This window comes from Mucor mucedo, assembly GCF_025094135.1.
Source record: "Mucor mucedo strain NRRL 3635 chromosome Unknown EV154scaffold_8, whole genome shotgun sequence".
NCBI classification, from domain to species: Eukaryota; Fungi; Mucoromycota; class Mucoromycetes; order Mucorales; family Mucoraceae; genus Mucor; species Mucor mucedo.
Genome location: NW_026252292.1, coordinates 121,553 through 148,256, shown reverse-complemented (window position 1 = coordinate 148,256; position 26,704 = coordinate 121,553). Strand labels below are relative to the sequence as shown.

The following is a 26,704-nucleotide window of genomic DNA, read 5'->3' as shown; positions in this document are numbered from 1 at the left end:
TTATCACACACGTTCAGAAGAGGCGGTTATCGAATCACTAAAAACACCGATAAGCGTTTATTTGCTTAATAGTCACTCCGGTCGCATAAAAAAAGGCCTAAAAAAAGAATGGCTTTTTCTTAGGGGTACTAAATGATGAAGCATAAATAGTGTTTATAGATTTTATTTATCAGAGTTAATTACGTACACCGGTATTCTTTTGAACATTATGTGACAGAAAACTATGCATACGTACTCGCGAAATCTTAAAATCCTGGCTTCTTTAATCCGTAATCTCAGTTTATGTGCCTGATAATGGTATCAGTGTGAATTTGTCTTTGGTGTGATGGTATATTAAAGGTCTTTTGGACCGTCAATAATAAGATTATTAACTTTAAAAGAAGGGAGACTCTCACCTGATCTTCAAATACTCCCCCCCCCCCTTTCTGCTGTTGCGTGGCCTTGCTAAACGGTAAGGCTAGTATCTACCATAATGAAATTCTATTTACTACCTACTACATGTCATCAGTTGTAATTGACGTAAAGTCAATAAGGAGGTTTACGCAAAGTGTAGGAGTCTTTGGGTAAGTCCAATAAAATCATCCTCTAGCTCTTTATATTGAGGGCAATTTAAGGCATAGAAATAAGCTATGAATTTTAGTTTTATCGCACTGATTTCTTGTGTGTAAATTCAATCACGACACATGTCTTTGGTTGAACAAGATAATCTTGAAAAACAGTGAAGTCATACGGCCCATAGCAACCTAATCATGCTTGGAAAACTTTCTAATTCTATGAGGTTAGTCAGCTTACCCTATTTGGAGCTGTGTGTTACCTTGCAACCATACCTCTGTCCATAAAAAAAACTTGCTGTAGTGAGCATTTTCATAAATATGTGGATGCTTAAAAACTAATATGCAACAGTTAACTCTCCTTTTTTTTTTCAAGGCATCATCATGTTAAATAAGAAAATGTCGAAAAGTATATGAAAGTAGATCATCTTGGTGATATCCCCAAAAATTTTCTGATAAATAAAAAAGTAGACTAAAATAGGGAGGTTGATTATGTAAATGGCTGTAACAGATAAACAAACAAAAAAAAAAAAAGGTATAAAAGACAGGCAGATTTTGTTTTTTAGAAAAAGTTCGAGACGATCATCACTTAACAACGGCGCCAGTTTAGTGACGTGCTGGAGAGTGATCTTTTTAGAGAACTCTTTGTGACCTGGAGACGTCTAGTATCTTAGGGGGACCTTCTGGTGAGCTCTTCAGTGTTACATGGTATGTCTTGATGTGAACGGGGTAAGTGTCTAAAACCGGAGGGAGTATGTGGGTTGTGAGGAAAAATCTCCCGTGGGGGTGGCGTCCCTTTACCGGCATCATGAATCCTGGGATCGTTGGGTGTATCATGTCCGTTTCCGCTATAGAAGTACTATACATCCTGTATAATGGGGCAAGTTTCTCAAAATCAAGGTAATCTACTGCTTATCAGTATGGTTTTTTAGGTTTTCTGCTCTTTACGCTCTCGTCTTTTCCTATAAATAAAAGATTCGAGAAGGGAATGCATAGATACAAGCCTCCGCGCGGCCATTCCTGGGCAACACTCTTTTGTAGAGTGGCTAGTGTGTATCTTTTTTCTTTTTCTTTTTGTATCATATTTTTAATAAAACGTGTTTTTAACAAAAAAATAAAAATCGTCTTTATCCACGTCTGAAATAAGATATCAAGGCGATAAACTGCACCCAAGAGGATAGTTTGAGTAAGTCGAGTCAAATGGAAGCTTGTAAAAATTATAAGTCCCCCATTAGCTGTGTCCCAGTTGAGGAGGAAGGGTAAACGAAGTTTAAAGAAGAATTAAATAGATTGAACAGACGCCGGAAAGCACGACTTTATTAAAAAAAATGCTTGTTGAATACTGATCAGTAAAGTGTATAGTACATTCGTTAAAAAGTGATTAGACAATAATGTAGGAGACTCAGTTGAATGGGAGGGGTAAATAACACATAGTATCTGTATAGTAAATGAACAAATAAAAATCATATTTTCACTCTCATGGCGCACATAGATCAACATGAAGGCTTTAACATGAATCATATTGCAATGTAAACACCACAAACCATTCAGAAAGAGGAATTGTATTTCTTTTATTTATGTCCTACTTCCAACTGAAAGGGTTTATTTTAACGCCAAAGTACACCTAGACTGAGCCAAATGGGTGCACTTGTGGCATCTTTAAAGACGGACATGTTTACGCAGTAAAGAAAAAAAAAAAAAGAGTGTATATTAAGTAATTCTATTAAATGGGGGGTGAATGGGGGGATAATTGTTTTATGGTAAGGTTTTATAAGGTAATGTTGAAAATCTATCCACTATCTTCCTTCTTTTTTCTTCTTTCGTCTAAACTGCCTCTTGGACTAGCTTTGGGACTGGCTAGCCTGCTTGTACTTTGTAACCAAGTTGCAGCAGCATTTTCTATTAGTGGGCCATCATTTACGACATAGTCTTCTTCATCGGATTGTTCATGAATCACAAAGCCCATACGCGACCTGGATCTATTCATATCGCTTGCTAACGGCGAAGGGGCACGATCAATGGCTGTCACAATACCATTCAAATTGGGTGAGCTTCCAATACGAGCGGTCAGGTTAGAAGCACTACCATTTCGATTGGCAAGACCAAGAGCGGAAGATGTCCTGAACGGTAAGACGCTGGATCCTTCCACCACATCACCCATCTGATAGATACCGCCACTATGACTATCTCCACTGTACCTTTTTTTACTCCAGTACTGTTTTGCTATCACGCCTTGAGATTTGGTAGTGGCGGGTAAGACACGGTCATTGCCAACCATGCTGATTGATACGTTGGGATCATTTCCGGTAGGAATGATATTATTACTTCCATCATCAAAGGTTTCCAGATCCACCGGTATATTATTATTGACACTTGTGTATTGTGGATTGCTTCTTGAGCGTAAAAGTCTCGAAGCCCAGTGACGCATCGTTACGGTAGAACGAGAAATGGAGTTTGTCATGAGCGATAGATAAGTCAGAGGATTTACAAATCTCCAAGAAGAAGAAGCGGAGGTGATATGAGTTGGATCTGGACCTAAAAGACCACCACTTGCACCGACATTGTTTCTGTTATTGTAGTTGCGTCTTTTACGTATATTTTTAAATGTGAACCATATAAAGACAGCACACAGAAACATGAATAAACTGATACCGAGTGCAGTAGAAGTGGGTGTATTTCGAACATCGTCAAAGAAATCGTTTGAATCCTCATTCCATGTATGTCCATGATGATTTGTGCTTTGAGATACACCGTCTGCAATTTCATGTGCCCCCTCATCATCGGTATTATGACCTAGGAAACCATCGTTGTGATCGACCAGAGGTATTTTACTAGTGACATGTAAAAGCATAGCACCCAGTGTCCAAGAGACTTGAATATCATTGATAGTATCTATACTTTGAAAAGGAGGGTTCCAGTTCTTTGATTCGACACTTTCGATGGTTTGTTCCAGTAGTTCTTTATCTTGAGTCAGGTTATGATGACCACTGGGATTCTCGATACGAGGAATTTCGATTCCTTCGTGCAAAATATTGACAATCCAAGCGGATTTGAAACATTGCATTTGGTAGCGATGTAATTCAGCCGTACTAAGTTCCTTATTATCGGCCAGAACAAGTGACCAGTCCTTACCACAATAATCGGACGCCTTGTTTTCATACTCGATAAAATCATACACACCCCCTAAACCCAAAATATCGTTGGAGGAATACCAGTATTCGGAAATGCCAACGAATTTATTGACAGACCAATCAATATTTGGTGTATGCACGCCGTTAAATAAACATGGTTTTGTCGGACATTCAGCGTTTTTGTTTAAGAGTGGTACTGTGTATTCTATACATTGTTCGAAGTTGCCTGTGCCATGCAGCAAAAGTGACACGCTTGTGGACGTCACATCTGTCACGTTGAGATTTAATGGTAAACATGGATCGTCCAAATGTAGTAAGTGATGTTCATCCAATAAGGTCTTTCCATTTGAAGTTGCATATAATCGTTTGACACGGTCCTCCAAATAACGTCTTCTGGCTTCATTACTTCCATAGCCCAAAAAGGTAGTAACAAATACATCGTAATTCACTATTCTACCATCCAAGGTGTGTAATTTGATATGAGTTAAATCATCCATATGTTCTTGTTTTTGATGATGTTCGGGTTCAAACGCAATTTGTGCAGAGGCTCCCCCCATATCCAAAAATCCAAATGTGTGATGTTGTTCTATCTTTTCGTCCTCCTTTTTTTCGGTGTATGCTTTGATGCTACTATCGAACCCACCCATCAAGTAATTGACAGCTACCCAACCATACACACCTTCGAGTTCTCCCGTGATGATACTGACATGACTATCACAATCGCTGACGAAAAACGCTGTGTGTTCACGCATATAATTACATGTTGAATTTAATAAGGCCTTTTGTTGTGTATCAGGTAACAAACGCATGCCAGCGGTTGCCATTAAAAAGATGGGTGTAGATGAATGACTGTCGATGGGAACCACTTCTTTTGCAAATGCTAACAATGTGTCTAAATGTTCACCAATTTCGTTGGGTTTTGAGCCAAATGTGGAAATGCCTTGTTTCTAAATCATTAGGACATGTGGTGCTTCCATTAGTTTTTTTTTTAAATTTTATTCCATTTTACCTGGCTCTTCCCGACTTGTCCATTTCAAACCGTCTTGATCACCTCGTTCGACAATGGGTATTTTTCCTTTAAGTTCTTCAACGGACCAAGCATTTTTAGCGTATTCGTGATCTTTCCAAGAATAAACATAGATTCTTGAACCAGATGAGCCAGCATCTATGATAACACCATATTTTCTATTTTGTTCCCAATCTTGTGGTGATGCTCTACTCAATGACATTTGCTCTCTCTTTTTTTTTTCTTCTTCTAATGTCACACCCTTTTTATTTTGTGGTTTTAGTTGTTCTTGTTATTGGCATGTACGTTTCATAATGATGCTTACCCAAATGTTGATAACAAAAAAAAAAGAGTAGACAGTGAGTACAAAGCTGAATGTATGTATACAAAAAAGCAAATTAATATTTTGGCCCTAATTTAAAGCCCAGTCTTTTATTGATGATTTTCCTTTTTTTCTTTTTTTGGGGCGGCGAAAGAGGACACACGATAATTGTGAATACGGATCAATTACTCTTCACGATGGTAACCAATTGGTATTTTGAAAAAAAGGAAACATAGATTATATTAGTCATACTCGTTACCACAGAGGGAAAGGAGAAAGAAAAAAAATGCATGATTTATAAGAATTCGTAAAGACTGGGTATTGGAGATTTCCTATTGGCAGAGAGCACATAAAGTGAATTTATTTTATCATTTTTGGCCAATGAAAATGAAGGTAATACAAGTCACTTTGAAGTGGGTTTATTTTAAAATGAAAAAATCCAAAAAAATATTTTTTTTTCTACCCTTCCTCTTTATTATACCAGAAAATGTCAGACTTGAAGCAATTATCACAAAAAAGATATTGGGGAGGAATTTTAGCACTTGGTGCTGTTGTTCTTATTTGGGTGTCCTCGTCCTTTGCTATGAATGTGAGTCAAGAGCTAATATCTGATTATGATCATTTTTCACTAAATTGTTTGATGTAGAGTTTATTTGGAGACATGAATTACAATAAACCTTTTCTCGTTACGTATCTGAACACCGCCACATTTTCCTTTTACTTGATTCCAATCCTATTTAAACGACTTGGACAAAAACACAAACAAATGTCATCATCCACAACAGAGCGTACAAAGTAAATATTTTATTGACAAAAAAAAAAGCACGCAATTTGTTCATTGGATTTAATCATTTGCATTCCTTGTTTATATTAGACTTTTCAACGATGAATTAGAGGTAAGAAGAAAATCTTTTTTTTTATACATAAATAAATTGCATATATATGGTTATCATGCACAAAAAAGGAAATCTTTGATGGTCGCACCAAAGTAACAATAAAAAAACTGATCATCTCCTTTTCTTTTGTAGCCAGTAACCTATTCCGCAGTATCCGCTTCAGCCAATGACAATACCACAATGTCACCTCATCACAAGCTATCTACATATGATACTATCAAATTAAGTTTGGCCTTTTGTATACTGTGGTTTTTAGCAAATTATACAACCAATGCCAGTCTTGCCTACACTACCGTTGGCAGCAGCACCATCTTGGCTTCCATGTCGGGTACGTCCTTCATTTTTCAAGATCATTGTTCCCCGGATTAACCATCTAATTGTCTATCTTTTTTTAGGTCTCTTTACTTTGGGTATTGGTGCCATGTTCAAGGTGGAAAAGCTGAATCTTATTAAAATCATGGCTGTATTTATTAGGTAAATAACATACTACATGTAAACAATACAGCACAAAAGAGATGAACCCCAGTTTTTCTTCAATTATAGTTTAATAGGCGTATCACTTGTTTCTTACTCGGATCATTTGAGTGGAGATGAGCAAGAAGATGACCAACCACTTCTGACCACGATACCTGCACCCCTGATTGGTGATATTCTTGCTTTATTAGGCGCTATCTTTTACGGATGCTACACGACTTTATTGAAATTGAGAATTGGAAGTGAAGATAGAATCGACATGTCATTGTTTTTTGGATTTGTGGGAGCTTTTAACGTCTTGTTACTTTGGCCTGTGATACCATTATTGCATTACATTGGTCTTGAAACATTTGAAATCCCTGCCAGTCCCGTCTTATGGATAGTCATCTTGTTGAATGCGTTCATTGGTACATTTTTGTAAGTTATAAGATAGAAAACAGAACCGATAAACATTTTCTAAACCTTAAAATGTAACTGTAAAATAGGTCTGATTACTTGTGGTTATTATCCATGTTGATGACTTCACCACTCGTGGTTACTCTTGGCATCTCCCTAACCGTGAGTTTCCTTTATGAATGAATGGTAATAGAATGGAATACTTATTATACGATTTGTAGATACCACTTGCTTTGATTGGCGATATCTTTTTCAAGGGACTTATCCCCAGCGTTCGATATTCTATTGGCGCAGTTCTGGTGATTGCCGGATTTTTGGCTGTGAATACGGATGCGATGAATGAAGCCAAAGAAAAAAGCCAAGAGGATTTATTACGAGAATTATAAAAAAAAAAAGAAAAAGTTTTTTTTTTATAGAAAGCCTACTACATAAAAATCATACCCACACTCACAAATACATACACTCATACACAACATTCACACTTATACAAACATCCTTCATTTTCAACGCAGACCTGTATATTCTATTGTAAATAGAATTTTGAAGTAACAACCCTCCAGTCTTTTTAGGTATTGGACCTTTAAATCTCTTTCTATTTTTTTTTTTTTTTGGAGGGAGGGACCAACATACACGACATATTTCAACACGCTTTTTTCTCGCAAATTACATTTATTAACAACTTGGACGAAATCCCTAATACGAATAAACTTTTTTTTATTTTATCAAGTTATCTCGACATCATGACCGAATTAAACCTGTAAAACATGTTTGGATTGCGCATTTGTTTTAACTTACAGGCCTATTTACAAATTTGCTTGGATAAGGTTGGTGTCACATTGTCCTTACTGTCCACATAATATTTGTATGCGTTGTTGTTCCCCTTTTTTTCATCACAATAAAGAAAAAAGCATGCTTGCGTCATATGCAAAAGCCATAGCTGAGCTTCTTCTTTTCTTTTTTTTTCTCGGTAATTTGTACATGTAGCATTCAATTGTCATTGCCATGAAACAAAAGACATCATTCTTATATACCACATTTATCGCGTTAAAAGTTTGACAAGGTAATAGAATAAAACTATAAGAGAGATATACTAGTAACAACCAAACTTATCTTTTAAGAAAAAGATGGCTGTATCGACAGACCATTGGAATATAACTTTTTTTTCGTATTGAAATTTATGCAAAAGTGAAACCCATAGACGAATCAAACCTGAAAACATATAAACCTCTCTCTCTCTCTCTCCTTAGTGAGTCTTCCTTTTATTCATTTCCTTAAATAAAAGACTACATTTATCATGTCTGTTCCAGCTCTTGCTTCCAATAATGTCAAGCCTCCCGGTACTCCTACTAATCCCGAAGCAGCCAGACATGTCAAGCTATTCCAGCCTCTTTTACAAAAATCTGTCACCTTCCATAATCATATGGGCGTGTCACCCATGTGTATGTACAGTGCCGTCGATGGTCATCTGAATAATTTCCATGTGAGCCATTATGGTTCTTTCGCTTTGAAAGGTCCCGGTACTATCATAATCGAAGCAACAGCTGTCGTTCCCGAAGGACGTAAGTAATCAATGTGAAATACTCAATAAATTAAGCAAAGCTAAACTAGTAATTAGGCATTACACCTCAATGTTCTGGCATTTGGAGTGATGCTCATATTCCTGATATTCAACGCGTGGTACAAGTGATTAAATCTCAAGGCTCCGTGCCAGGTATTCAAATTGCACATGCGGGTCGTAAGGCATCCATGTCCCCACCCTATAAAGGTGACTATCTCGAGACAGAAGCAGATGGAGGTTGGCCAAACAGAGTTGTCGGTGCCAGTGAAATACCTTATGCACCTCATTATGCCAAACCCCATGCTTTAACCAAGGAAGGGATCCGACAAATTACCCAAGCGTTTGTAGATGCTGCTATTCGTGCTGATAAAGCCGGCATTGAACTCTTGGAAATTCATGCTGCTCACGGGTAAAAAAAAAAAAAAAATAACTTTTTAAATGTATGGTTCCCCTACTGAAAATATTCGTTTGTTTTTCAAGTTATTTGCTTGGTAATTTTCTTTCTGGACACTCCAATAATCGTACAGATGAATATGGTGGATCATTTGAAAATCGTGCGAGATTCTGTCTTGAAGTAGTTCAAGCCGTACGTGCGGTATGGCCTCAAAGCAAGCCATTATGGGTCCGTATTTCCTGTACGGATTATGCTAATCCTGATCCCATGGGTTCTGATCCAGACGGTTGGTGTATCTATCAATCCATTAAATTAGCTGCCGAGTTTAAACGTTTGGGCGTAGATATGGTGGATAGTTCCAGCGGCGGTAATCTTTCCGGTGTCAAGTATCCTGCTATGCCAATGTATCAAGTTCAATTTGCGGAGGCTATACGTCATCAAGCCCATATTCCTACAGCCGCTGTGGGTTTAATTGTGGAAGGACGTGATGCTGAAAAAATCTTGCAAGAAGGAAAAGCTGACTTTATTTTAGCGGGACGAGAATTCTTGCGTGATAGTGCCTTTGTATTGGCATCTGCGCAGTCATTGGATGTAGATATTACTTGGCCCAACCAGTACTCCTGGGCCGTGAAGAAGGCACGTCGTCATAATACACATAAAGCAGACGAGCCAAAAACCACTATCCCATAAATTATAGGTCTTTGTTTCATGCTTAAAATAAATATTTTTTTCATTGTACCATTGGCAAAAAAATAAAAAAATGTGCGACAAAAATGTTTCATATTGTAATTATAAAATTAAAACAAAATCCTATCCCAAATCTAATCATGGCTTTCATTAATTTGCTACATGCAAGGGTTTTATATCAATTAATAAGAGGTGTGGAAGACAACACGTCTTGGTCTGAATCCCCATGTTATTAACTGAGACCCTTCATTTAAGCTTACCTATAAAATAAAAAATAAAAGCTGTTTCGTAAAGCAAACATACCTAGCATTCTTTTTTTTTTCACTGTAAGTTCACATAACATGCGCTCAAGTATATTCATAGCAACTCTGTGTGCATTTGGCTTCGTTCATGCCCAACAGCCTTTACAGCCTCAGCAATCCCAGCAGCAGCCTCAACAATCCCAACAACAACCTCAGCAATCCCAGCAGACGCAACAAACCCCACAGCCACAGCAATCCCAACAGCCCCAGCAACCACAACAACAACAACCAGCTGGCACCATATTTCAAATATTAAACAAGACAGATGGTACGAGTCCCGCACCTAAATTCGCACAATTTATTCAATCTTCACCGGACTATCAACCGATTGTCGATCTCTTGAACGACCCTACCAATAACTTGACCATGTTTGTTCCTTCGGATGGACTCTTTTATAATATTACGGGGCAACAACCTCCCATTATTAAACAAGTGACTACAACGGTGCAGACCACAGTTAAAGTACCTGCCTCTACGGTGCGTGTACCCGCTTCCACAGTGGTGTCTAGTGCTACGGTCACAGCGAGTGCTTCTACTGTTACAGCCCGAGCTTCCACAGTCACTGCCAGAGCTTCCACGGTTACTTCGCGAGCGACATCTCCTGCAGCGGGAGCCGCTGGTGGATTCGGTATGTCTGATATCATGTCTGCCTTAAGGACCCAAAATGGAGCGGTGCAACCCACACATCGTGCTCAATTTGTGCGTCTTGCCAATTATGGTGAAGATGCAAACAAGGACTATTTTATCCAAGAGGGACAAGTGGCCAAGGCATTAGCTGGTATCAAATTGACGCAGTATATCGATGGAGATAATAATAATGGACAAGGTTTGAATTTTACGAACGTGAGCACCTCTCCCTTTGTAAACGAATTCAGTGTATTGGATTTACTCTATTATCATGTGTCCAATGGATCTGTCAAGCTGCAGCAAAATGAAACGATGGTGTTGAATACGATATTGAGAAATGAGACAGTAGATCGGTTAGGATTTGGATCTCCATTGGTTGTGCAACCTGTGAATAGTACGGGAAATTTGACAGTGGGCGATGGGCTTGGACATGATGCTTTCATTAATCAAACTTATAATGCGTCCAATGGTGCACTCTATATCATTGATAAAGGTAAATATTATCGTATGTTGTACTTTCAATTGAGATATTGACCTCGTCATGTAGTGTTGGTTCCTCCTACTAATATTTCAAATACGATGAATGCGCTTACGGATACTTCCTTCTTTGAGCAACTGCTGGAAAGATCGAGTAGTACATGGGACTCTTTGAATAATTATAATAATGTAAGTATTAACCCCCAAAAAAAAAAAGAGGAAACCTTTGACATAACTAACATTTTTTTTTAAAAAAAAAATCGATTAGTTCACGGTGTTTGTTCCTAATAACAATGCACTTCAAAATGTGGACCTGTCCAACTTTGAGGAAGATGCGATTAATAATTTGATTTCAGCGCATATCTTCCAAGGCGTAATTTACAGTTCAAACATCACCAATACAACGGATGTGAGCGCACAGTCTTTAGCCGGCACGGATGTTGTTTTACAACGAAGTGGAAATAGTCCCAACTTTACAGGTAATTTCCAACAGCTAGAAAAAAAACATCGATGGTCGTTTTTTTAGTAATGTTATTATTTTAGTGAGTGGTACAAATGTAGTGCAGCCCAATATCCTCTTGAACAATGGTGTGATGCACTTGATTGATGGAGGTAAGTTATTTTTTTTTTATGTATATGAAACGAAAGTGATATTCACAAGTTGAAATTTAAAGTATTGAGTTTCCCTGCTACGGAACCTGCACAAACCACAGCTCTTCCTGCTGACACCGGTCCTTTTACATCCGAGACAGCAACTGAAGTGGTGAGTCAACCTGCAGAAACAGCGACGGAAATTGTCACGAGTGAACCTGCTCCAACAGCAACGGAGGAAGCCACAGCCCTCTCTCAATCTGCCAGCCCATCACCTACACGAAAATTATCCGCTGCTACTGTGCCTACTCTTGCAAGTATGCTTGTTCTTCTTTCATCTACTTTTTTCTTTTACTTTCTTTATGTTTAATATTTAAATAAATCCCCCCACACATACATTAATTTCATTATCCCAATAATACATGTTTATTTCAAATACAATGAAAGATTTTTTTTTTTTTTTTTTAGTGATAGGCAGGATATTCTTGATAAGTGGGTGCGGATGGATAATTCTGCTGAGCGTAAGGGTAAGGTCCTACAGCGGCAGTATTGTATTGTTGGCTTTGATCCAATGGTATATTGCTATAGGAAACATGCGAGGCTTGACTGTAGGGTTGGAATGCTGTGTTATGTGGAGTTGGGTAAGGTGACGCGACAGAGGCAGGAAGAGAGTAAGGTGAGCCTACGGAAGATATGTTATTTGCATGAGGATTGTAAGGTGAAGTCAAGTTGGAAGGAGGAGGTACATAGGTAGGTATCGCTCTCGGTGCCTCATAAGAAGGGTGGTGATGATCTATTTGTACAGAATCATTGTTGGGTATGTAAGGGGATTGAAATTGGTTGGGTGGAGTGAGAGTTTCAGTCAATTGAGTGGGCTCATTATCAATAGTGGGTGATCTTGTATCGTCACGATCGCTCAATTCATTGTCCTTCTTGTCAGAGAAATCCATGTCAACAATCGTTTGTGCATCTTCATCACCATTCTTGCCCGTGAAATCGGCACTACGTGCAGCGGCAGCGGCAGCATCGGCTTCAGCGTGTTTTACTTTTTTCTCGTGCCATAAAAGAATGATACTACAAATGGCCGAAGCGAGCCAAACGAAAAATGAGAACCAACAGAATGCAGCAGCAGCCTTTGCTGAGTTGCACTATGAATTTGTGGTTGGTTGATTTTAGTAACAGAAAAAAAAAAAGAAAAGACAATGATTTACTTATGAACTTACCTGTTTCATCCAGGCACTGGGATAGTTAGCATCGGATTTGATCCATTTTTGATTTAATTTACAAAAGGCGTCGTCGTTGGAATGCACAGTCATGGAGATCATGGCAGCGAACCAAGCTAACGTGAGGAAGCAGGTAAAGATGACGGCTGTACGTGGACGAAGAAAAAAGTTTCGGACGGGGACAAGATGGTTACGGTATTTGGCCAAGGGAAACAGGGCTAATGCGGTAGAAACAAAAATACTGACAAGCGTCACTACGAGGGTATAATTAGGCGCAGGTTGACTTGAACCCTACAAATATCAAGAGAATGCAGTTTAGTCTACAATCATGTCAATCATTCCCCGTGTCTATACTCACGCTGTAGTGGCCCTCGATGGAGATGACGGGCAGGATGATGCAAAAAGTAAGAAATGCAAAGAATATTTGGATGATATGTAATCCCAGCTTATAAATGCCAATATTGGGTAAACTGGCAGGCGTGTCAATATCAAGTTCGATAATATCAAGTAATCCCATGTTCTATGTATGTATGTATGTATGTAATGCTAAAGTAAAGAGGAAAAGAAACTAGAGCAGTTGTTTTTCTTGTTAAATACACACAATCAAAAAAAAGCAAAAGCCTAAATATGGTAATTTCATAGCATTTGTTTCAAATGGCTTTTCTATTGGGCGAGTCAATTTTCTTATTAATGCGCCGTGGGGGTGAGGACGAACAACAACAACAACAACAAGGACCTTTTACTGGTATTTCGTTGTTCTTTATTGTGACCATTGCCAAGGGTTAGAAAATAAACGACTAAAAAAGAGGCATGTCGTTACAAGTCATGTCAGTGTAAAAGGAGGTAACCATGACGACAAGCTTATTCAAGATTATTGAGAAAAAAAAGTCATGATGAGCTATTTTGGAAATAAGCGCTAAATAAACATGTGTAAAAATAGGTTTTATTAGCAAAAATAGCGTGCAAATGATCCCGCGGAAAAGGAAATGTTCCGCGGAAGAGATTCAAATAACAAGAAAAAAAAGATATTTCAGGCACCCTTTCCTTTTTTTTTCTCTTCTTCTTACATTTTATTAATGATGAATAGCCCACTTCCATGCCACGCCCTTCCCACTCCTTCACCACCACCAGAACCAGCAACTTTTCATAAGAGAAATGTTATACAAGCACCTTTAACACCCGAACCGGAAGAATATGAGATTGTGTGTGTAAAGAAACCCATTGTTGTTCAACCTCGTCCATTTGTATCGAGATGGTTAAATGTGATCCAGAGATTATTAAAAGAACTGGATGGACGAGATAAATTGATGAAGATCATTCAGTATTTTATCAAAATCTTGTTACACTACAATTTAGTAAAAGCCAAGCACTGGTCCACCATCACAAGCCATTTTTCAATGACAAGAAAATTACTTCGACTTGGTTCAGGATTGGGTCCCATCAGACAATTTTCACCTTTGAAGAGCAGTTTATCAGAGACTTTAATCCTATCGAATGCGATTGTCAATCACATATCCGATGACGTTTTCTGTTTGTACAAATTGGGTGCATTGGGTGCTTATCTGGGCGATCGTTCCGAAAGGTTATCTGCTTATTGTTGGTTTGCCGGTATCCTGGTCGATATCAGAGATAATGTAAATACTATGCTAGCATTACAACACTCAAAAAAGACAGACTTACCAGTGCAAGAGCGTCAACAAAAGATATTTGTCACAGAAATCTCCATTATCAAACTGCTCATGGATGGCATATTTTGTGGTAAGATTTTTTTTTTTATTATTATTATTATTATTGTGCGCTAATATAAATTGTACATAGCTTGTGACATTTGGCAGCCATCCCATTCAGCAAGTACCCAAGCATGGTCTGGTTTCATGAGCGGTTTATTAGCTGGATACAAATTATGGATCAAGTTCTCTGTATAGATTTTTTATTCTTTATCATCATTTTTTACCCCCTATCCTATCCTTCCCAACCTCCTTTCATTTTTTTTTTTTTTTTAAATCATTTAGAAGATAGTCTTTATAACTATTTAATATCATTTTTATTCATTATACACATATATAAATTCCCCCACCACCCAATACATTCATAAATCTTTAAACAGGCTTTAATATACAGCTTGGAGGTCTTTCAATCATGGATAATTTTAAACGTGCCGCATTATCAATCGAATTCTATAAATATACAAAAAGATTAATTGAGTGTAACCCCATATCTTTAAAAAAAAAAAAAAAATAGGGGACTCACCTTTTGATTCATTGGCCGATCCAAATCTAAGCCTTCTGCAGAATACTCCTGCCAATTTTGCCAGTTTTCAACAATGGGTTTGGCAGAAAAGGCAGTCGGGATAAAAGACAGTATCATGTAAATGAATCCAAACGAAAAGAGTGTGACTGAAACCACCAACAGGACCAAATGAGATAGGCTAAAAACAATACTACCTAGTCTAAATGGTTATAAGGATCAGTATATCTTTCTCAGTTCTGACATTTTTAAATAGCTGACCATGCTTACAGTAATAGTATCACACTTCTACCTCGATAGCTTGTAAAAAACCGAAATTCATGCAACACCGAATCAAATACATTCAGTTCAATGATAATCATACATGCTGATAACAGGCTTGAGAGTGTAAAGAAGATTAGTATAGACTATTACTTTCGACCAAAGAATTATCTTACAATCCGTAGATACATGTCAATATTTGTGATACATCTGAATGTTGCACTATGGCTTTCATTAAGGAAGTTGCCATGGCACCCAGGTACAAACTTAGGTTAATTGTATTAAATACAAGGCCCAAGATATTCTCCACCTTTGTCCTGGAAAACATGTATACAAATAAGAAAAAGAGCCAAAAAAAAACAGAATGGTTATGCGCCCTTTTTTTTAGGCTTTATCTCTTTGTTTTCTATTTCCCATATTAGGTAAACAATGCACCCATCGTGGCTTTTTGGGAGCACACAAAGAACCCGCTTGACTCTCTTTTACTCATAAGACTAATAAGTGTTATCAAAGTGTTGTTTAAAATAATCTATATTTATTATAATCATAAAGGATTCACAGGTTTTTCTTCTAATTTATTAAACTCTTCTTCCATTTCCGTCACTGCCTTATTAATGACTTCAGAATACTGATCAAATCCATCCACTTCATCCTTAATTCGACCTTCTTCGTTAAACATTTCCACGGAAAGGTTGATGGCAGGCATGGTTTCCACAGTCTTCAATTTAAGACCGGAGGTGACTTGTCTGAACTGGTCAGCGGCTTTTCCGCCACCTCTGTAAGCATAACTAGCAATGATGGCAGGTTTCCCGTTCCATTCTTTAAACAAATAATCCACCGCGTTTTTCAAAGAGGCAGGGTAGCCCAAGTTATATTGAGGTGTGACAAAGATAAAGCCATCTTTTGATTTGATTTCTTCGCTCCATTGCTTAGTCTTTTCATTGGCGTAAATTCCTTTGGCAGGCATCTCGGGTTCATCTAGTAAAGACAAGTTCCATGCTTGTAAATCAATAACTTCGAACGAAATGTTGTGTCTGGGTGTAATTGATTGAAGTAACCATTTTGTGATGGTGGGTCCCACTCGGTTGGGCCGAGTACTGCCAATAATCACGCCGATATGTTTCATCCTGTGAATATAAAGAAAAAGGAAAGGAAGATTGGAAACACTGCCCTTATCTTTATATGTAAAACGCGGGCGGGGATTTATCAGCAAATGTGACTAAGGTATTTGTAAAAAATTAAACACGGCAAGTATTTGTCCGAGGGGAGGCTCTTTTTTTTGTGTGTGTGCCTGAATACACTCCAAATTGGGACGACTTCAATGCTTGCGATAGTGTAACACTGTTCGATCCCAGTGTATTGGTAATAAAAGTGTTTAGTGTTTGGCACACATGGCATAATTCAAATACACCTTTTTCGAAAATGGATGGTACACACCCAGAAAATGATTGCACATTTGAACGTGGCACAAATGCAATTTTGAGAGTAGTGTCTTTTTTATTTCACTTTATCTCAATAGAAAATGACCCTTTCAAATATTTCAAGAAGATGGTTTCGGAAATGTGCTTGATGAAATAAGAAAATCAATCAGCTGAAATGGATGTATGTATTTTTTTTTCGAAAACTTCCACAAGGTAATTGGCCTTTTGTGCAGAACACTCAGTAGCGTCATAGAGCTAAAGTAAAACTTGTCGTAGTTTAAGTCCACAAAAATTCGTTGCTTCGAATTCCATGATTTCAATATTTCCATAAACAGTGACTAAAATTTTACATGACTCGTCTAAAAGAAGTTGTTTAGATTGAATTTTATAATGAATTTTAATAATAAAACTATTCAATAAGGAAAAAAAGTAGCAATGCTACTTGAACTGGAAGTTTACATCCTCTTATGCTATGAAGTGAACGCGTCATTAAAAAAGAAACACCACAAAGAAGAACAGGTTTTTGGCAAAGTGAGGTTCTCTCTATTTATTCAGGAAAGCAAAGCTATCAATATTAAAATGCCTTACGATATTCCAAAATTCAATGCTCTTAAAGTTGAAACAGTTGTACAATTACCAGCAAAGCTTCACTTTTGAATACAACCTTGTAGAGTGGAATCGGCTCGCAAAGCTTATAAAAAGGGTAAATACAACATTTGGAATCGATACTTTCTCAAGTTTCATACTTTTTCTTTTTGAATAGAACATACTAAATAGCCGAGCAGAGGCTGGTGTGGACAACTTCTTGATGGCGAAACTAAATGAAAAATTAGCTGCTACGGATGAGGTGGGTATTTTGAGTTACAGTGTTACTGGCAGGTTTCAGTAAAAGTACTAGAATAAAATAAAAATAGAGTTTAGTTAAGGTAAAAGTTCTTAAAAAGTGAGCACCAGACTATATAGTTGTCGAATGAAAAAGATAGAATATATTTATATAAGGGGGTAATTTATAGGACGAAATCAGATAAGAGTGGTATTCGAAGGAGTATAGTTAAAGACAAAATAGAATAGCTAACAATACTAATTTACAGAAGGAAACTACAAGCAATTATTATGAATACAAAATCACAAATACTTAAAGTATTAAGACTTATTCAGATTTAAGTAAAGAACAAACTAAAGATTTTATTAATTATTTTGGAGGATCTGAAGCCAGAAGGACCAACAGAAGAAGAAAAAGGCGGTGTAACAACAGTAACCAAGAATATTGTATTCATCCCGTGCTATAGATTCACCCCTTTTTTTAATGATGCAAATCCTGATATTCCTTTTAGGTGAAATCTCATGAATCTTCGCCATGACATAAACACCGAAAGAAAAAGGCTTAAAAAAACTACCAGTATTCGCGAACAAGATTATCTATACTACGGTATACTTGATTTCGTAAGCAAATTGGATGATAAGAAGACGGAGCATTGGCTCGGCGAGGATTACAACAAGTGGTCGAAAAGTCTAATTTTAAAAGCTTCACAGTCCAGCAGCGGATTCATTGTTGAGGATAAAGCATACGAATTCTCTAAGGATGTCTTGTTTGGGACAATTGGGTCGAACTCAAAAAGGAAAGAAAAAGAAGCCAAGCATAAATTAAGGAAAGAAGACGATGACTGTGTCATTAAAAAAAATGCATTGAATTCTTGAAAGCCCAAAGATACCGATTAAACGATGATGTTACCGATGAAAACGAGTACACATTTATCATTGAGTACCTTAGTAAAGTCGTGCGAATTGGCTGTCATAACAAAAAGGCCATATGGAAAACAAAATGGTGGGAAGCGAAGCTGAAGGCGTCGAAGGAAGAATATGGTGTTTGATATTTATCGTAGTCGAATGAATTATATAACAAAGACGTTATATACCAAGAAGATAGGGCATCAATTCTCATAGGCAATTATGCTAAGTGGTATAAGCAAAAGGCTATGATCTCTGGATTTGCCGCCACACGGACCACTAAACAGTCCTGGTTTAAACCTTATTGAGCATACATGGGGATACCTCAAACTTCGTGTGAATAAGCGCTCAATAGGTGTCTCAAGCGTTCAAAAGTTTGAGGACATCGTTCGAGGCGAATGGTCGAGAGGTAGGGTGGCGTCAGCTTGTCTTCTTTATCAGAATAACTTTTGTCTGAAACATATTCATCATGCATCGTCAAGTATTTATTTAACCCGAGGTATCTATCGTAAACAAAGTTGATCATCTTTAAAATGTTTTTGATGTAACGAGGCATATCCTTGACATATGTTGCTTGACTGCTTGGAATTTTAAATTTCATGACTTGAATGAGACAGAATACATTCAAGTCATGAAATTTAAAATACCAAGTAGCCAAGCAACATATGTCAAGGATATGCCTCGTTACATCAAAAACATTTCAAAGATGATCAACTTTGTTTACGATGGATACCTCGGGTTAAATAACTACTTGACGATGCATGATGAATATGTTTCAGACGAAAGTTATTCTGATAAAGAAGACGAGCTGACACTACCCTACCTCTCGACCATTCGTCTCGAACGATGTCCTCAAACTTTTGAACGCTTGAGACACCTATTGAGCGCTTATTCACACGAAGTTTGAGGTATCCCCATGTATGCTCAATAGGGTTTGAACCAGGACTGTTTAGTAACCCGTGTGGCGGCAAATCCAGAGATCATAGCCTTTTGCTTATACCACTTAGCATAATTGCCCGTGAGAATTGATGCCCTATCTTCTTGGTATATAACGTCTTTGTCAGATACCTTATTCGACTACGATAAATATCAAACACCACATTCTTCCTTCGATGCCTTCAGCTTTGCCTCCCCACATTTAGTTCTCCATACGGCCTTTTTGTTATAACAGCCAATTCGCACGACTTTGCTAAGGTAATCATTGATAAATGTATACTCATTTTCATCGGTAACATCATCGTTTAATCGGTGTCTTTGAGCTTTCAAGAATTCAATGCATTTTTTTTAATGACACAATCATCGTCTTCTTTCCTTAATTTATGCTTGGCTTCTTTTTCTTTCCTTTTTGAGTTCGACCCAATTGTCCCAAACAAGACATCCTTAGAGAATTCGTATGCTTTATCCTCAACAATGAATCCGCTGCTGGACTGTGAAGCTTTTAAAATTAGACTTTTCGACCACTTGTTGTAATCCTCGCCGAGCCAATGCTCCGTCTTCTTATCATCCAATTTGCTTACGAAATCAAGTATACCGTAGTATAGATAATCTTGTTCGCGAATACTGGTAGTTTTTTTAAGCCTTTTTCTTTCAGTGTTTATGTCATGGCGAAGATTCATGGGATTACACCCAAAAGGAATATCAGAATCAGCACCATTGAAGAAAGCGTAAATCTATAGCACGGGATGAATACAATATTCTTGATTTATTATAAGTCAAAATACTGACCTCGTCCTTATGAGATAATTTCTCAGTGCGCAGTCAATAAATGGCTGCGATTACACTGTAAACGGCTGGGGTCGCACCCAAAAGGAATATCAGAATTTTCAGTGTTGAAAAATTTGTGAATCTATAGCACGGGATGAATACAATATTCTTGGCTTATTTATAATTAAAAATACTCACCTCATCAATAGAAGCCAATCTTTCATTCAGTTTTGTCATCAATAAGAGCAATCTTTCATTCAGTTTTTGTCATCAATAGGAGCCAGTCTTTCATTCAGTTTTTTCATCAATAGGAGCCAATACTTCAATCAGTTTTATCATCAATAGGAGCCAATCTTTCATTTGGCTTTATCATCAATAAGAGTCAATCTTTCATTCAGTGTTGTCATCAATAGGAGCCAATCTTTCATTCAGTTTTGTCATCAATAGGAGCCAGTATTTCAATCAGTTTTATCATCAATATGAGTCAATCTTTCATTCAGTTTTATCATCAATATATCATCCACACCATCCTCTGTTTGGCTGTTTGATATATTCTACTCAAAAGAAAAGTGTTTAGCTTGAGAAACTATTGATTGCAAATGTTGTACTTACCCTTTTAATCAGCTTTGTGAGCCGCTCCTAGTCTACCAGGTTATAACCAAATGAGAAGCTTTGTAAGGCTTGTTTTACGCAGAGGTTAGTGATTTAAGAGCATTCAATTTTGAAATACCCCGAGGTCTTTTGGTGATAATAGCTTTGCTTTCCCGAATAAGTAAAAAGAGCTTCACTGTACCCGGAAACCTGTTGCTTCTCGAGGTTCCATCAATAAGGCTCATTTGGTTTTGTAACAATTATAATTTGCGTGAAAAGAAAAGGCGCATGTCCAATGGACGCGACAGTGGTGTTTGACATCAATCGATTTCGAATTCCGAAAAAGGTGTAACTCAGATCACAATTATGAAATGTACAGGTGTATAAACTATTTATTACTTTTAAGAAGTGGGACAAAAAGAAGAGTGCTTATTTCTTGGCGGGTCTGGGCTTGGTGTAAGGAATGAAGGTCTTACCATCCATGTAAGGAACCAAAGGAGGAGGAATTTCCAAACCATCCTCACGTTGCCAGCTCTCTAATAAACCACAAAGGGCTCTCTCGGTGGCACAGAGGGTAGAGTTAAGACAATGAACGTACTTCTTCTCACGGTCAGACATCTTCTTGACACCACAACGGATCTCTAAGCTACGAGATTGATAATCGGTACAGTTGGAACAAGAGACGAGTTCCTTGTATTCACCTTGGAAAGGGAACCAAGCTTCCAAATCGTATTTCTTTGCGGCGGCGTTGTTTAAGGCACCAGAGACGATAGCAACAACACGGTAAGAGAGACCGAGGGATTTGAAGAATTCCTCAGAGTGATCGATCATTTCGTTAAATAATTCCCAAGAGTTTTCGGGAGCGGATAAAACGAATTGTTCAATCTTTTCGAATTGATGCACACGGAAGATACCCCAAGTGTCCTTACCGTGAGCACCAGCTTCCTTACGGAAACAGGTAGAGTAACCAGCATATTTGATGGGTAATTGTTCGGAAGGCTTTTCAAACCATTCACCAGCATGGTAAGCAGAAATAGGTTGTTCTGAAGTAGCAATCAAGTACTTGTCCTCACCGTCACCGGATACCTTGAAAATTATTTATAAATATTAGTCACAGTGACTCCCTCCCCGCGTATTTTTTTTATTTTCATATGTTACCTTGTAAAGCTCTTCATCGAATTGAGACAATTGAGCAGTCTTGGCCATCATTTCCTTGTTCATAAAGAAGGGAGTTTGTAACTTCTTGTAACCGAATCTGGCAAGGAAGTTAAGACCGTAGGTAATCAAGGCCAAGTTAAGATCGACACCGACACCGGTCAAGAAATAACCACGGTGACCAGCGATTTTGGCACCACGTTCTTGATCGTAACCATCTAAACGACTGAGGACTTCATGATGAGACATGATATCGGTTCTCTTGACGGGCTCGACACCGTTGTGGTAGTAAGTGCGGATGACTTCGTTGTTGTCCTTTTACATAATGCGTTAGTTACTTTGATTTACACTCTTCTATGCTCTCCATATATAAAATACCTCGTTCATGGAGGTGGGGACAGAGGAATGAACAATGTTACCAATGGTGGCCAACTTGTTCTTCCAAGAGGTCTCCTTATCCTTAGCCTGGGCGACAAGGACATCCTTCTCAGCTTGAAGAGCGTTCTTTTGGGCTACTAATTCAGAGGGATCCTCCTTGGCCTTGAACTTCTTACCAATTTCCTTTTGGATGACGTTGGCTTCCTTGTTCTTTTGGTCACTGGTGAACTGGACTTTTTAACGCATAAACGACCCATTAGTAAACAGTTTTTTTTTTTTAAAAAAAAAAAAGTGACAGTAGATATACATACGAGTGGTCCATTCCTTATATTCAGCAATGATTTCATCCACAATTTCAACGGAACCACCACGTCTCTTTTGAGACTCCTTGACCATCTCCACGTTACCACCACGTTCTTCCAAAAGCAAGTTAATGTCAAGCATGATTGTTTATCTTTTTTTTTTTGAGAGAAAAAATAAGGGCACGTCAAGAAAAAAAAAATTTCTCTTTTATAATGGCCGGGTAAAATGTGGCGGAGCATTGACTCATTTCTGGTTGATGTGGGCGGTCTTTATTCACATAGTGTTCAACGCACGTTACGCATCTCTTATAATGTCTTTAAATTTTTTTACTAGCAAGACTCAAAAAACAGATGCAACACTCTCATTTAAGTCGGTACTCGACAGTATTACCTACAATGAGGCCTTGGCACCATTAGATATTGATGCATTCATACAACAAGAAGATATCCATCTTGGTTCACACGGAGGTAAACTGCAGTTTTATATATAAACTCATGGGAAGTTTATGAAAAGTATTAATCTATCAATGTAAAGACTTTTACAAAGTAAATGCCAAAGATATCGAAGCACCCAGGTCCATTTCAAGTGAAGAAAAGGATTTGACCCAGCAAGATACCCGTGTTTTAGTAAACTCGCTTTTAGAATTATCGAAAACGATGCCTGATATCAAGGCAAAGGCATTAGAATACGGTGATAAAATGAAGGTGGCTTCCGATCAGAATGAGCGCACAGTGGATGATATCAAGCACATGGATATTTAGTGACAATATATACACGCATATACGCATGGATAATACAAAGTTAAGAATAAATGGGAGTACATTATCAGTCTATCAACCTTGAATCACAAAAAGGAAAGCGATATTCATTGATGAAAAAAAGCTTACTTTAGTGGATCAATGGGGCGGAAACAAACCTGGCAGCATGCCTGATTACATAAACATTTAGCAGGATATGACTTTATTAACACAATTATTAAAGTCTAATATGGTAGCCTTGAGTTAAAGAAACTGAAATCGAGTTAATATTACTGGAGAATCTGCTGGAAGTTTTCAGTTTTATTAACATGGGGAGTTATAAATACTGATTTTGCTGTTGCTTTCTTTAAGGAATTCGTTTTTAAGCGCACTTACAAGAAAGGCGTTTCCATAGACACTGATGTAAGAACACAGATTGGTTTACACACTGAGAATGCCGATAGTCAATTGACTTTATTGCAAAGTAATATGGAGCTGATTTAATTATACTCAATTTCTAACATCTTCTTTAGTGGCAGAGAAAGCTCTTTCTAATAAGAAGGGCAGTAAAAAAACTATTGAAGTTCCATTGGGAATTGAAGCTGTCAATCAATACAAAAAAGCTTTGGTGCTCTTGCATGAATTTCAATCCAGTTGCAGAGAAGTTGACTATCCTTCTCCTAAGAAAACTAAGGAAGTCATTGAATCAATCAAAAAAATATGAGCATGACCTTGTGTACGATCAAGTACAAACAAATGTAGACAGAGCAGCACATTGCGTTATTCGTGATTCATATAAATCCGGTGACCTCATTAGAATCTTAAAAAACCTTTGGATTTCCAGTAGTGATACAGGTTTGCGTGAAATGTTTTCGATCTCCTCTCGTCACCATATGCTACTTCGGGATCAAGATCTAAGAAATTTAAACTTTGCAGATTGTTTTTGTACCATTATTCCGAAGAACCAGCACAAAGGAATGCAACAAGCTTTAGCTTTGGTATTTAGTCTCGACAAGGGCAAAACTCTCAAAGAAGGTGAAGTAAAATTTGCTTGTGCAATGCATCACGAAAACATCTTTCGGTGCCCTTTTGGTGCTTTTAGCTTTTTGATGTTTAGTTTACTTAAAGTATGCTGATATAAAAAAAAAGAAAATTAACATTGAATGCTAATTTTTTTTATAAAAAAAATAGGATAATGGCAACTTTTTGAATGAAGAAAGATGACATATTTGGAAGGTTTTGCGCGGAAGTTGCTTGCTTTTAACAAGATGGAACTGGTAGGCTATGCCCGCAAGTCCCCAATCGACAATGATCCCGAAAATGCAACTCGATTGATGCAAGCGATGGTCAGAAATTTGAAAGAGAGATCTTTTGCTTCCCAGAATTTATGTGTCATCATCTTGGGCATCTACACGTCTTGTTCAGCGCGTTTTGAAGCCTGATAATAGTATAATGGAAAAACTAGAGGGTGTGAATGGAAGTACGCAGGACTTTCTTGGGAAATGTCTAGAACTCCGTATTTTTTTTCAAACGTATTTTTTAGAATCACGCGATGGTCTACACGTCGATTGACATGCCATATCATCTAAACTTCATGGGATGATCGATTTCTGTTTTCCATAAAATCTTCTTCACTGTCATTACAAGCTACTACTGAAACACGTATAGACAATTACCAAGCTCTGACTTCTGCTTGGGAGTTGTTTACAAGTGTTTCTATTTAAGTAAAGGCCCATACATTATGGTTGATAAAATAAACAAATGAAATCATCCTGACATAAGCTTGTTTATCTATAAATAAAGTTGGCTCACACACTTTATTCTTTTCCTTTTCTTTTCCCTTAACATACTTCTTTTGTTGTATGAAAGTAACCGATCACGTAAAAAGGTTTGTTTAGTAGTGACTCTTGTTTCTTTGAAAAGAAGCTAAATTAGAAAAGATATGTATTGTGATATTGCGGCTGCGGCTAGTCTTTGCTATAGGAGGGCGCCCTCTTAGGTAGAGTTCTTGAGTTTTTGGAACTCACGAACTGTGAATAGCAGGGGTGCATTTTAAATAGGTGCAAACATACTGGCCTGCTGGTCTTCTGGCCAGAATTCCTGTAAGTGGTATGAAAAAAATACGTTTGAAAAAATACGTAGGTCTAGACATTTACCTTTCTTGAATATGTTAAAGCAATTAATCATAGCATTTGTTTGATTTCCATCGACTCTTATAGAATCACAACAATAAGCAGCGACTTAGTACAACTTATCGAAAATACTCCTGCCATCAAAAAAATTGCAATTGAAACACTTGCAATTGTCAATGAAGTATACGTTTTCGATGCGGAAACTTTAAAGAACGATCCGAAAATGTTAGAAAAATTCGACAACCGTAGTCATTTTTATAATAGATCAAAATAAATTATTTTTATTAACGATATGAACAATTGCATTTGAGCATTAAGACACTGTTGCTGCATCCTCATTTTCATCTACTTCTTTCATCTCCTTTTCGCATGCAGCCTCCCATTCCAGATTTCCGTAACCAAGGTAGCTCTCAATCCAAGGAAAAATCCTTTTTTGGAGATCGATAGGGGGACTAACGCTATTTCTTGCCAATGAAAAAGGGTTCTCCCAGAATCCTGCCATACCTCTGGCAAAAGGAGAAGGAAGTTTTCCTAAATAGTGGGTTTCTAAACGACCAAGACGATCTGTCCAACCTCCACCTCGTTTGATAAGATCAAAGGGAATTCCCAAACCTTCCGCTTCCATTGATCCAGCATGGCGACCACCATGCGTTACTCTGGTGGTATGTATATCTTCGTTTGCAAGTGCCTTTTTTGCTGTCTTCCATTGCGAAACGCCACTCAAACTTTTCTCGGGACCGGCACGTCAATGTATCTTGGTATCTTGGGAGATAGGTTATAATGGAGGTTACAAGGTCCTCTAGAGATAAAAGATTAGATTATTTTATTATTATTATTATTATTTTATTTTTTACCATAACAACGTTCGTCCAAGATAAATAAATCTCTACTTATCTTCTTTCCCTTCTTTTCTTTTGAAGTCAAAAAATCTACTTTTTTGTTTCGGCACCAAGTCGCAAATGATTGAGCGGTTCTAGAACCGAAAAACACTGTGTGTTGCTTGACAATCTCATATACGTATGCAGTTGATACCGTTTGTTTTGAATACAATTCTTCATTTTCGTGCTCTTTTGGACTAAACACTTCATTGATAAATTGTTTAGCTTGACCTTCTGTCACAAGTTCAATTAATTGTCGCTTTTCTTGAACTGATTTTTTTTTTTTTTTTTTGGGAATAATATCTTTATATTTGAGGGGGTTACTACGAATTCTGAGAAGAGAGACCAAAACTGGCTCACTATCGACCTCTGTCCAGCAAATTTCAAAGGAATCTAATTCTTCAATTTTCTTTTTGTAAATCTTCATATTTTCATCAGTGTAAACCACGTAGAAGGCCATGCAAATTGCTTGATCACGCGTGTACTGGCTGCTCATTTCTTTTATTTAAAACAATATGAGTTGGTTTCAGACAT

The 26,704-nt window shown here is 37.6% G+C and overlaps 12 protein-coding genes across 12 annotated transcripts; 5 read left to right on the top strand and 7 right to left on the bottom strand.

Annotated features, from left to right (window-relative positions):
* Positions 1-1,640: 1,640 nt before the first annotated feature.
* On the bottom strand, positions 1,641-2,295 carry EV154DRAFT_493945 (uncharacterized protein). The gene has a single exon (XM_051599849.1). It carries the CDS (start codon positions 2,070-2,072, stop codon positions 1,833-1,835), a length of 240 nt encoding a protein of 79 aa, XP_051462265.1. The 5' UTR covers positions 2,073-2,295; the 3' UTR covers positions 1,641-1,832.
* Positions 2,257-5,065, bottom strand: EV154DRAFT_435857 (nucleoside phosphatase family-domain-containing protein). Its single transcript, XM_051596805.1, has 3 exons — positions 5,014-5,065; positions 4,692-4,950; positions 2,257-4,622 (listed from the first exon to the last, which is right to left on the bottom strand). Exons 2-3 carry the CDS (start codon positions 4,909-4,911, stop codon positions 2,341-2,343), a joined length of 2,502 nt encoding a protein of 833 aa, XP_051462264.1. The 5' UTR covers positions 4,912-4,950; positions 5,014-5,065; the 3' UTR covers positions 2,257-2,340.
* Positions 5,066-5,376: 311 nt separating this feature from the next.
* On the top strand, positions 5,377-6,059 carry EV154DRAFT_296908 (uncharacterized protein). The gene is made up of 3 exons (XM_051594834.1): positions 5,377-5,599; positions 5,657-5,906; positions 6,039-6,059. The coding sequence occupies exons 1-2, from the start codon at positions 5,498-5,500 to the stop codon at positions 5,807-5,809; spliced, it is 255 nt and encodes an 84-aa protein (XP_051462263.1). The 5' UTR covers positions 5,377-5,497; the 3' UTR covers positions 5,810-5,906; positions 6,039-6,059.
* EV154DRAFT_296896 (uncharacterized protein) lies at positions 5,940-7,584 on the top strand. The gene is made up of 5 exons (XM_051594833.1): positions 5,940-6,234; positions 6,302-6,380; positions 6,450-6,797; positions 6,866-6,938; positions 6,998-7,584. The coding sequence occupies exons 1-5, from the start codon at positions 6,087-6,089 to the stop codon at positions 7,160-7,162; spliced, it is 813 nt and encodes a 270-aa protein (XP_051462262.1). The 5' UTR covers positions 5,940-6,086; the 3' UTR covers positions 7,163-7,584.
* Positions 7,585-7,694: 110 nt separating this feature from the next.
* Positions 7,695-11,486, top strand: EV154DRAFT_457029 (uncharacterized protein; the record flags this gene model as incomplete). The annotated part of the gene is made up of 9 exons (XM_051597390.1): positions 7,695-7,836; positions 7,895-8,335; positions 8,392-8,743; positions 8,815-9,355; positions 9,910-10,243; positions 10,544-10,837; positions 10,892-11,010; positions 11,090-11,300; positions 11,365-11,486. The coding sequence occupies exons 2-9, from the start codon at positions 8,071-8,073 to the stop codon at positions 11,484-11,486; spliced, it is 2,238 nt and encodes a 745-aa protein (XP_051462261.1). The 5' UTR covers positions 7,695-7,836; positions 7,895-8,070.
* A 972-nt stretch (positions 11,487-12,458) lies between these two features.
* EV154DRAFT_400833 (uncharacterized protein) lies at positions 12,459-12,917 on the bottom strand (the record flags this gene model as incomplete). Its single annotated transcript, XM_051595278.1, has 2 exons — positions 12,459-12,560; positions 12,636-12,917. Coding segments are annotated over 2 exons (384 nt in total), but the record flags the coding sequence as incomplete, so codon positions are not given.
* Positions 12,918-13,611: 694 nt separating this feature from the next.
* Positions 13,612-14,738, top strand: EV154DRAFT_493935 (peroxisomal biogenesis factor 11-domain-containing protein). Its single transcript, XM_051599848.1, has 2 exons — positions 13,612-14,393; positions 14,454-14,738. The coding sequence occupies exons 1-2, from the start codon at positions 13,622-13,624 to the stop codon at positions 14,558-14,560; spliced, it is 879 nt and encodes a 292-aa protein (XP_051462259.1). The 5' UTR covers positions 13,612-13,621; the 3' UTR covers positions 14,561-14,738.
* On the bottom strand, positions 14,735-15,492 carry EV154DRAFT_547869 (COPI associated protein-domain-containing protein; the record flags this gene model as incomplete). The annotated part of the gene is made up of 4 exons (XM_051604780.1): positions 15,320-15,492; positions 15,153-15,260; positions 14,886-15,084; positions 14,735-14,812 (listed from the first exon to the last, which is right to left on the bottom strand). Exons 1-4 carry the CDS (start codon positions 15,469-15,471, stop codon positions 14,735-14,737), a joined length of 537 nt encoding a protein of 178 aa, XP_051462258.1. The 5' UTR covers positions 15,472-15,492.
* Positions 15,493-15,656: 164 nt separating this feature from the next.
* Positions 15,657-16,273, bottom strand: EV154DRAFT_598809 (NADPH-dependent FMN reductase family protein). The gene has a single exon (XM_051607073.1). The coding sequence runs from the start codon at positions 16,267-16,269 to the stop codon at positions 15,688-15,690; it is 582 nt and encodes a 193-aa protein (XP_051462257.1). The 5' UTR covers positions 16,270-16,273; the 3' UTR covers positions 15,657-15,687.
* A 1,635-nt stretch (positions 16,274-17,908) lies between these two features.
* On the top strand, positions 17,909-18,435 carry EV154DRAFT_476936 (uncharacterized protein; the record flags this gene model as incomplete). The annotated part of the gene is made up of 2 exons (XM_051598071.1): positions 17,909-18,230; positions 18,266-18,435. The coding sequence occupies 2 exons, from the start codon at positions 17,909-17,911 to the stop codon at positions 18,433-18,435; spliced, it is 492 nt and encodes a 163-aa protein (XP_051462256.1).
* A 2,527-nt stretch (positions 18,436-20,962) lies between these two features.
* EV154DRAFT_435843 (seryl-tRNA synthetase) lies at positions 20,963-22,649 on the bottom strand. The gene is made up of 4 exons (XM_051596804.1): positions 22,432-22,649; positions 22,121-22,353; positions 21,746-22,057; positions 20,963-21,673 (listed from the first exon to the last, which is right to left on the bottom strand). Exons 1-4 carry the CDS (start codon positions 22,562-22,564, stop codon positions 21,017-21,019), a joined length of 1,335 nt encoding a protein of 444 aa, XP_051462255.1. The 5' UTR covers positions 22,565-22,649; the 3' UTR covers positions 20,963-21,016.
* A 3,486-nt stretch (positions 22,650-26,135) lies between these two features.
* EV154DRAFT_476932 (uncharacterized protein) lies at positions 26,136-26,666 on the bottom strand (the record flags this gene model as incomplete). The annotated part of the gene is made up of 2 exons (XM_051598070.1): positions 26,136-26,440; positions 26,531-26,666. 2 exons carry the CDS (start codon positions 26,664-26,666, stop codon positions 26,136-26,138), a joined length of 441 nt encoding a protein of 146 aa, XP_051462254.1.
* Between the last annotated feature and the right edge of the window lie 38 nt (positions 26,667-26,704).

Bases quoted from the DNA above. Each gene is read 5' to 3' on its own strand.
- EV154DRAFT_493945 (XM_051599849.1), bottom strand. From the start codon at position 2,072: ATGATTCATGTTAAAGCCTTCATGTTGATCTATGTGCGCCATGAGAGT.
- EV154DRAFT_435857 (XM_051596805.1), bottom strand. From the start codon at position 4,911: ATGTCATTGAGTAGAGCATCACCACAAGATTGGGAACAAAATAGAAAA. The intron at 4,623-4,691 runs GTAAAATGGAAT...TTTAGAAACAAG, and splicing joins GACAAGTCGGGAAGAGCCAG to GCATTTCCACATTTGGCTCA.
- EV154DRAFT_296908 (XM_051594834.1), top strand. From the start codon at position 5,498: ATGTCAGACTTGAAGCAATTATCACAAAAAAGATATTGGGGAGGAATT. The intron at 5,600-5,656 runs GTGAGTCAAGAG...TGTTTGATGTAG, and splicing joins CCTCGTCCTTTGCTATGAAT to AGTTTATTTGGAGACATGAA.
- EV154DRAFT_296896 (XM_051594833.1), top strand. From the start codon at position 6,087: ATGTCACCTCATCACAAGCTATCTACATATGATACTATCAAATTAAGT. The intron at 6,381-6,449 runs GTAAATAACATA...CTTCAATTATAG, and splicing joins ATCATGGCTGTATTTATTAG to TTTAATAGGCGTATCACTTG. The intron at 6,939-6,997 runs GTGAGTTTCCTT...TACGATTTGTAG, and splicing joins CTCTTGGCATCTCCCTAACC to ATACCACTTGCTTTGATTGG.
- EV154DRAFT_493935 (XM_051599848.1), top strand. From the start codon at position 13,622: ATGTTCCGCGGAAGAGATTCAAATAACAAGAAAAAAAAGATATTTCAG. The intron at 14,394-14,453 runs GTAAGATTTTTT...AATTGTACATAG, and splicing joins CATGGATGGCATATTTTGTG to CTTGTGACATTTGGCAGCCA.
- EV154DRAFT_598809 (XM_051607073.1), bottom strand. From the start codon at position 16,269: ATGAAACATATCGGCGTGATTATTGGCAGTACTCGGCCCAACCGAGTG.
- EV154DRAFT_435843 (XM_051596804.1), bottom strand. From the start codon at position 22,564: ATGCTTGACATTAACTTGCTTTTGGAAGAACGTGGTGGTAACGTGGAG. The intron at 22,058-22,120 runs GTATTTTATATA...ATTATGTAAAAG, and splicing joins TCCCCACCTCCATGAACGAG to GACAACAACGAAGTCATCCG. The intron at 21,674-21,745 runs GTAACATATGAA...ATAATTTTCAAG, and splicing joins TCGATGAAGAGCTTTACAAG to GTATCCGGTGACGGTGAGGA.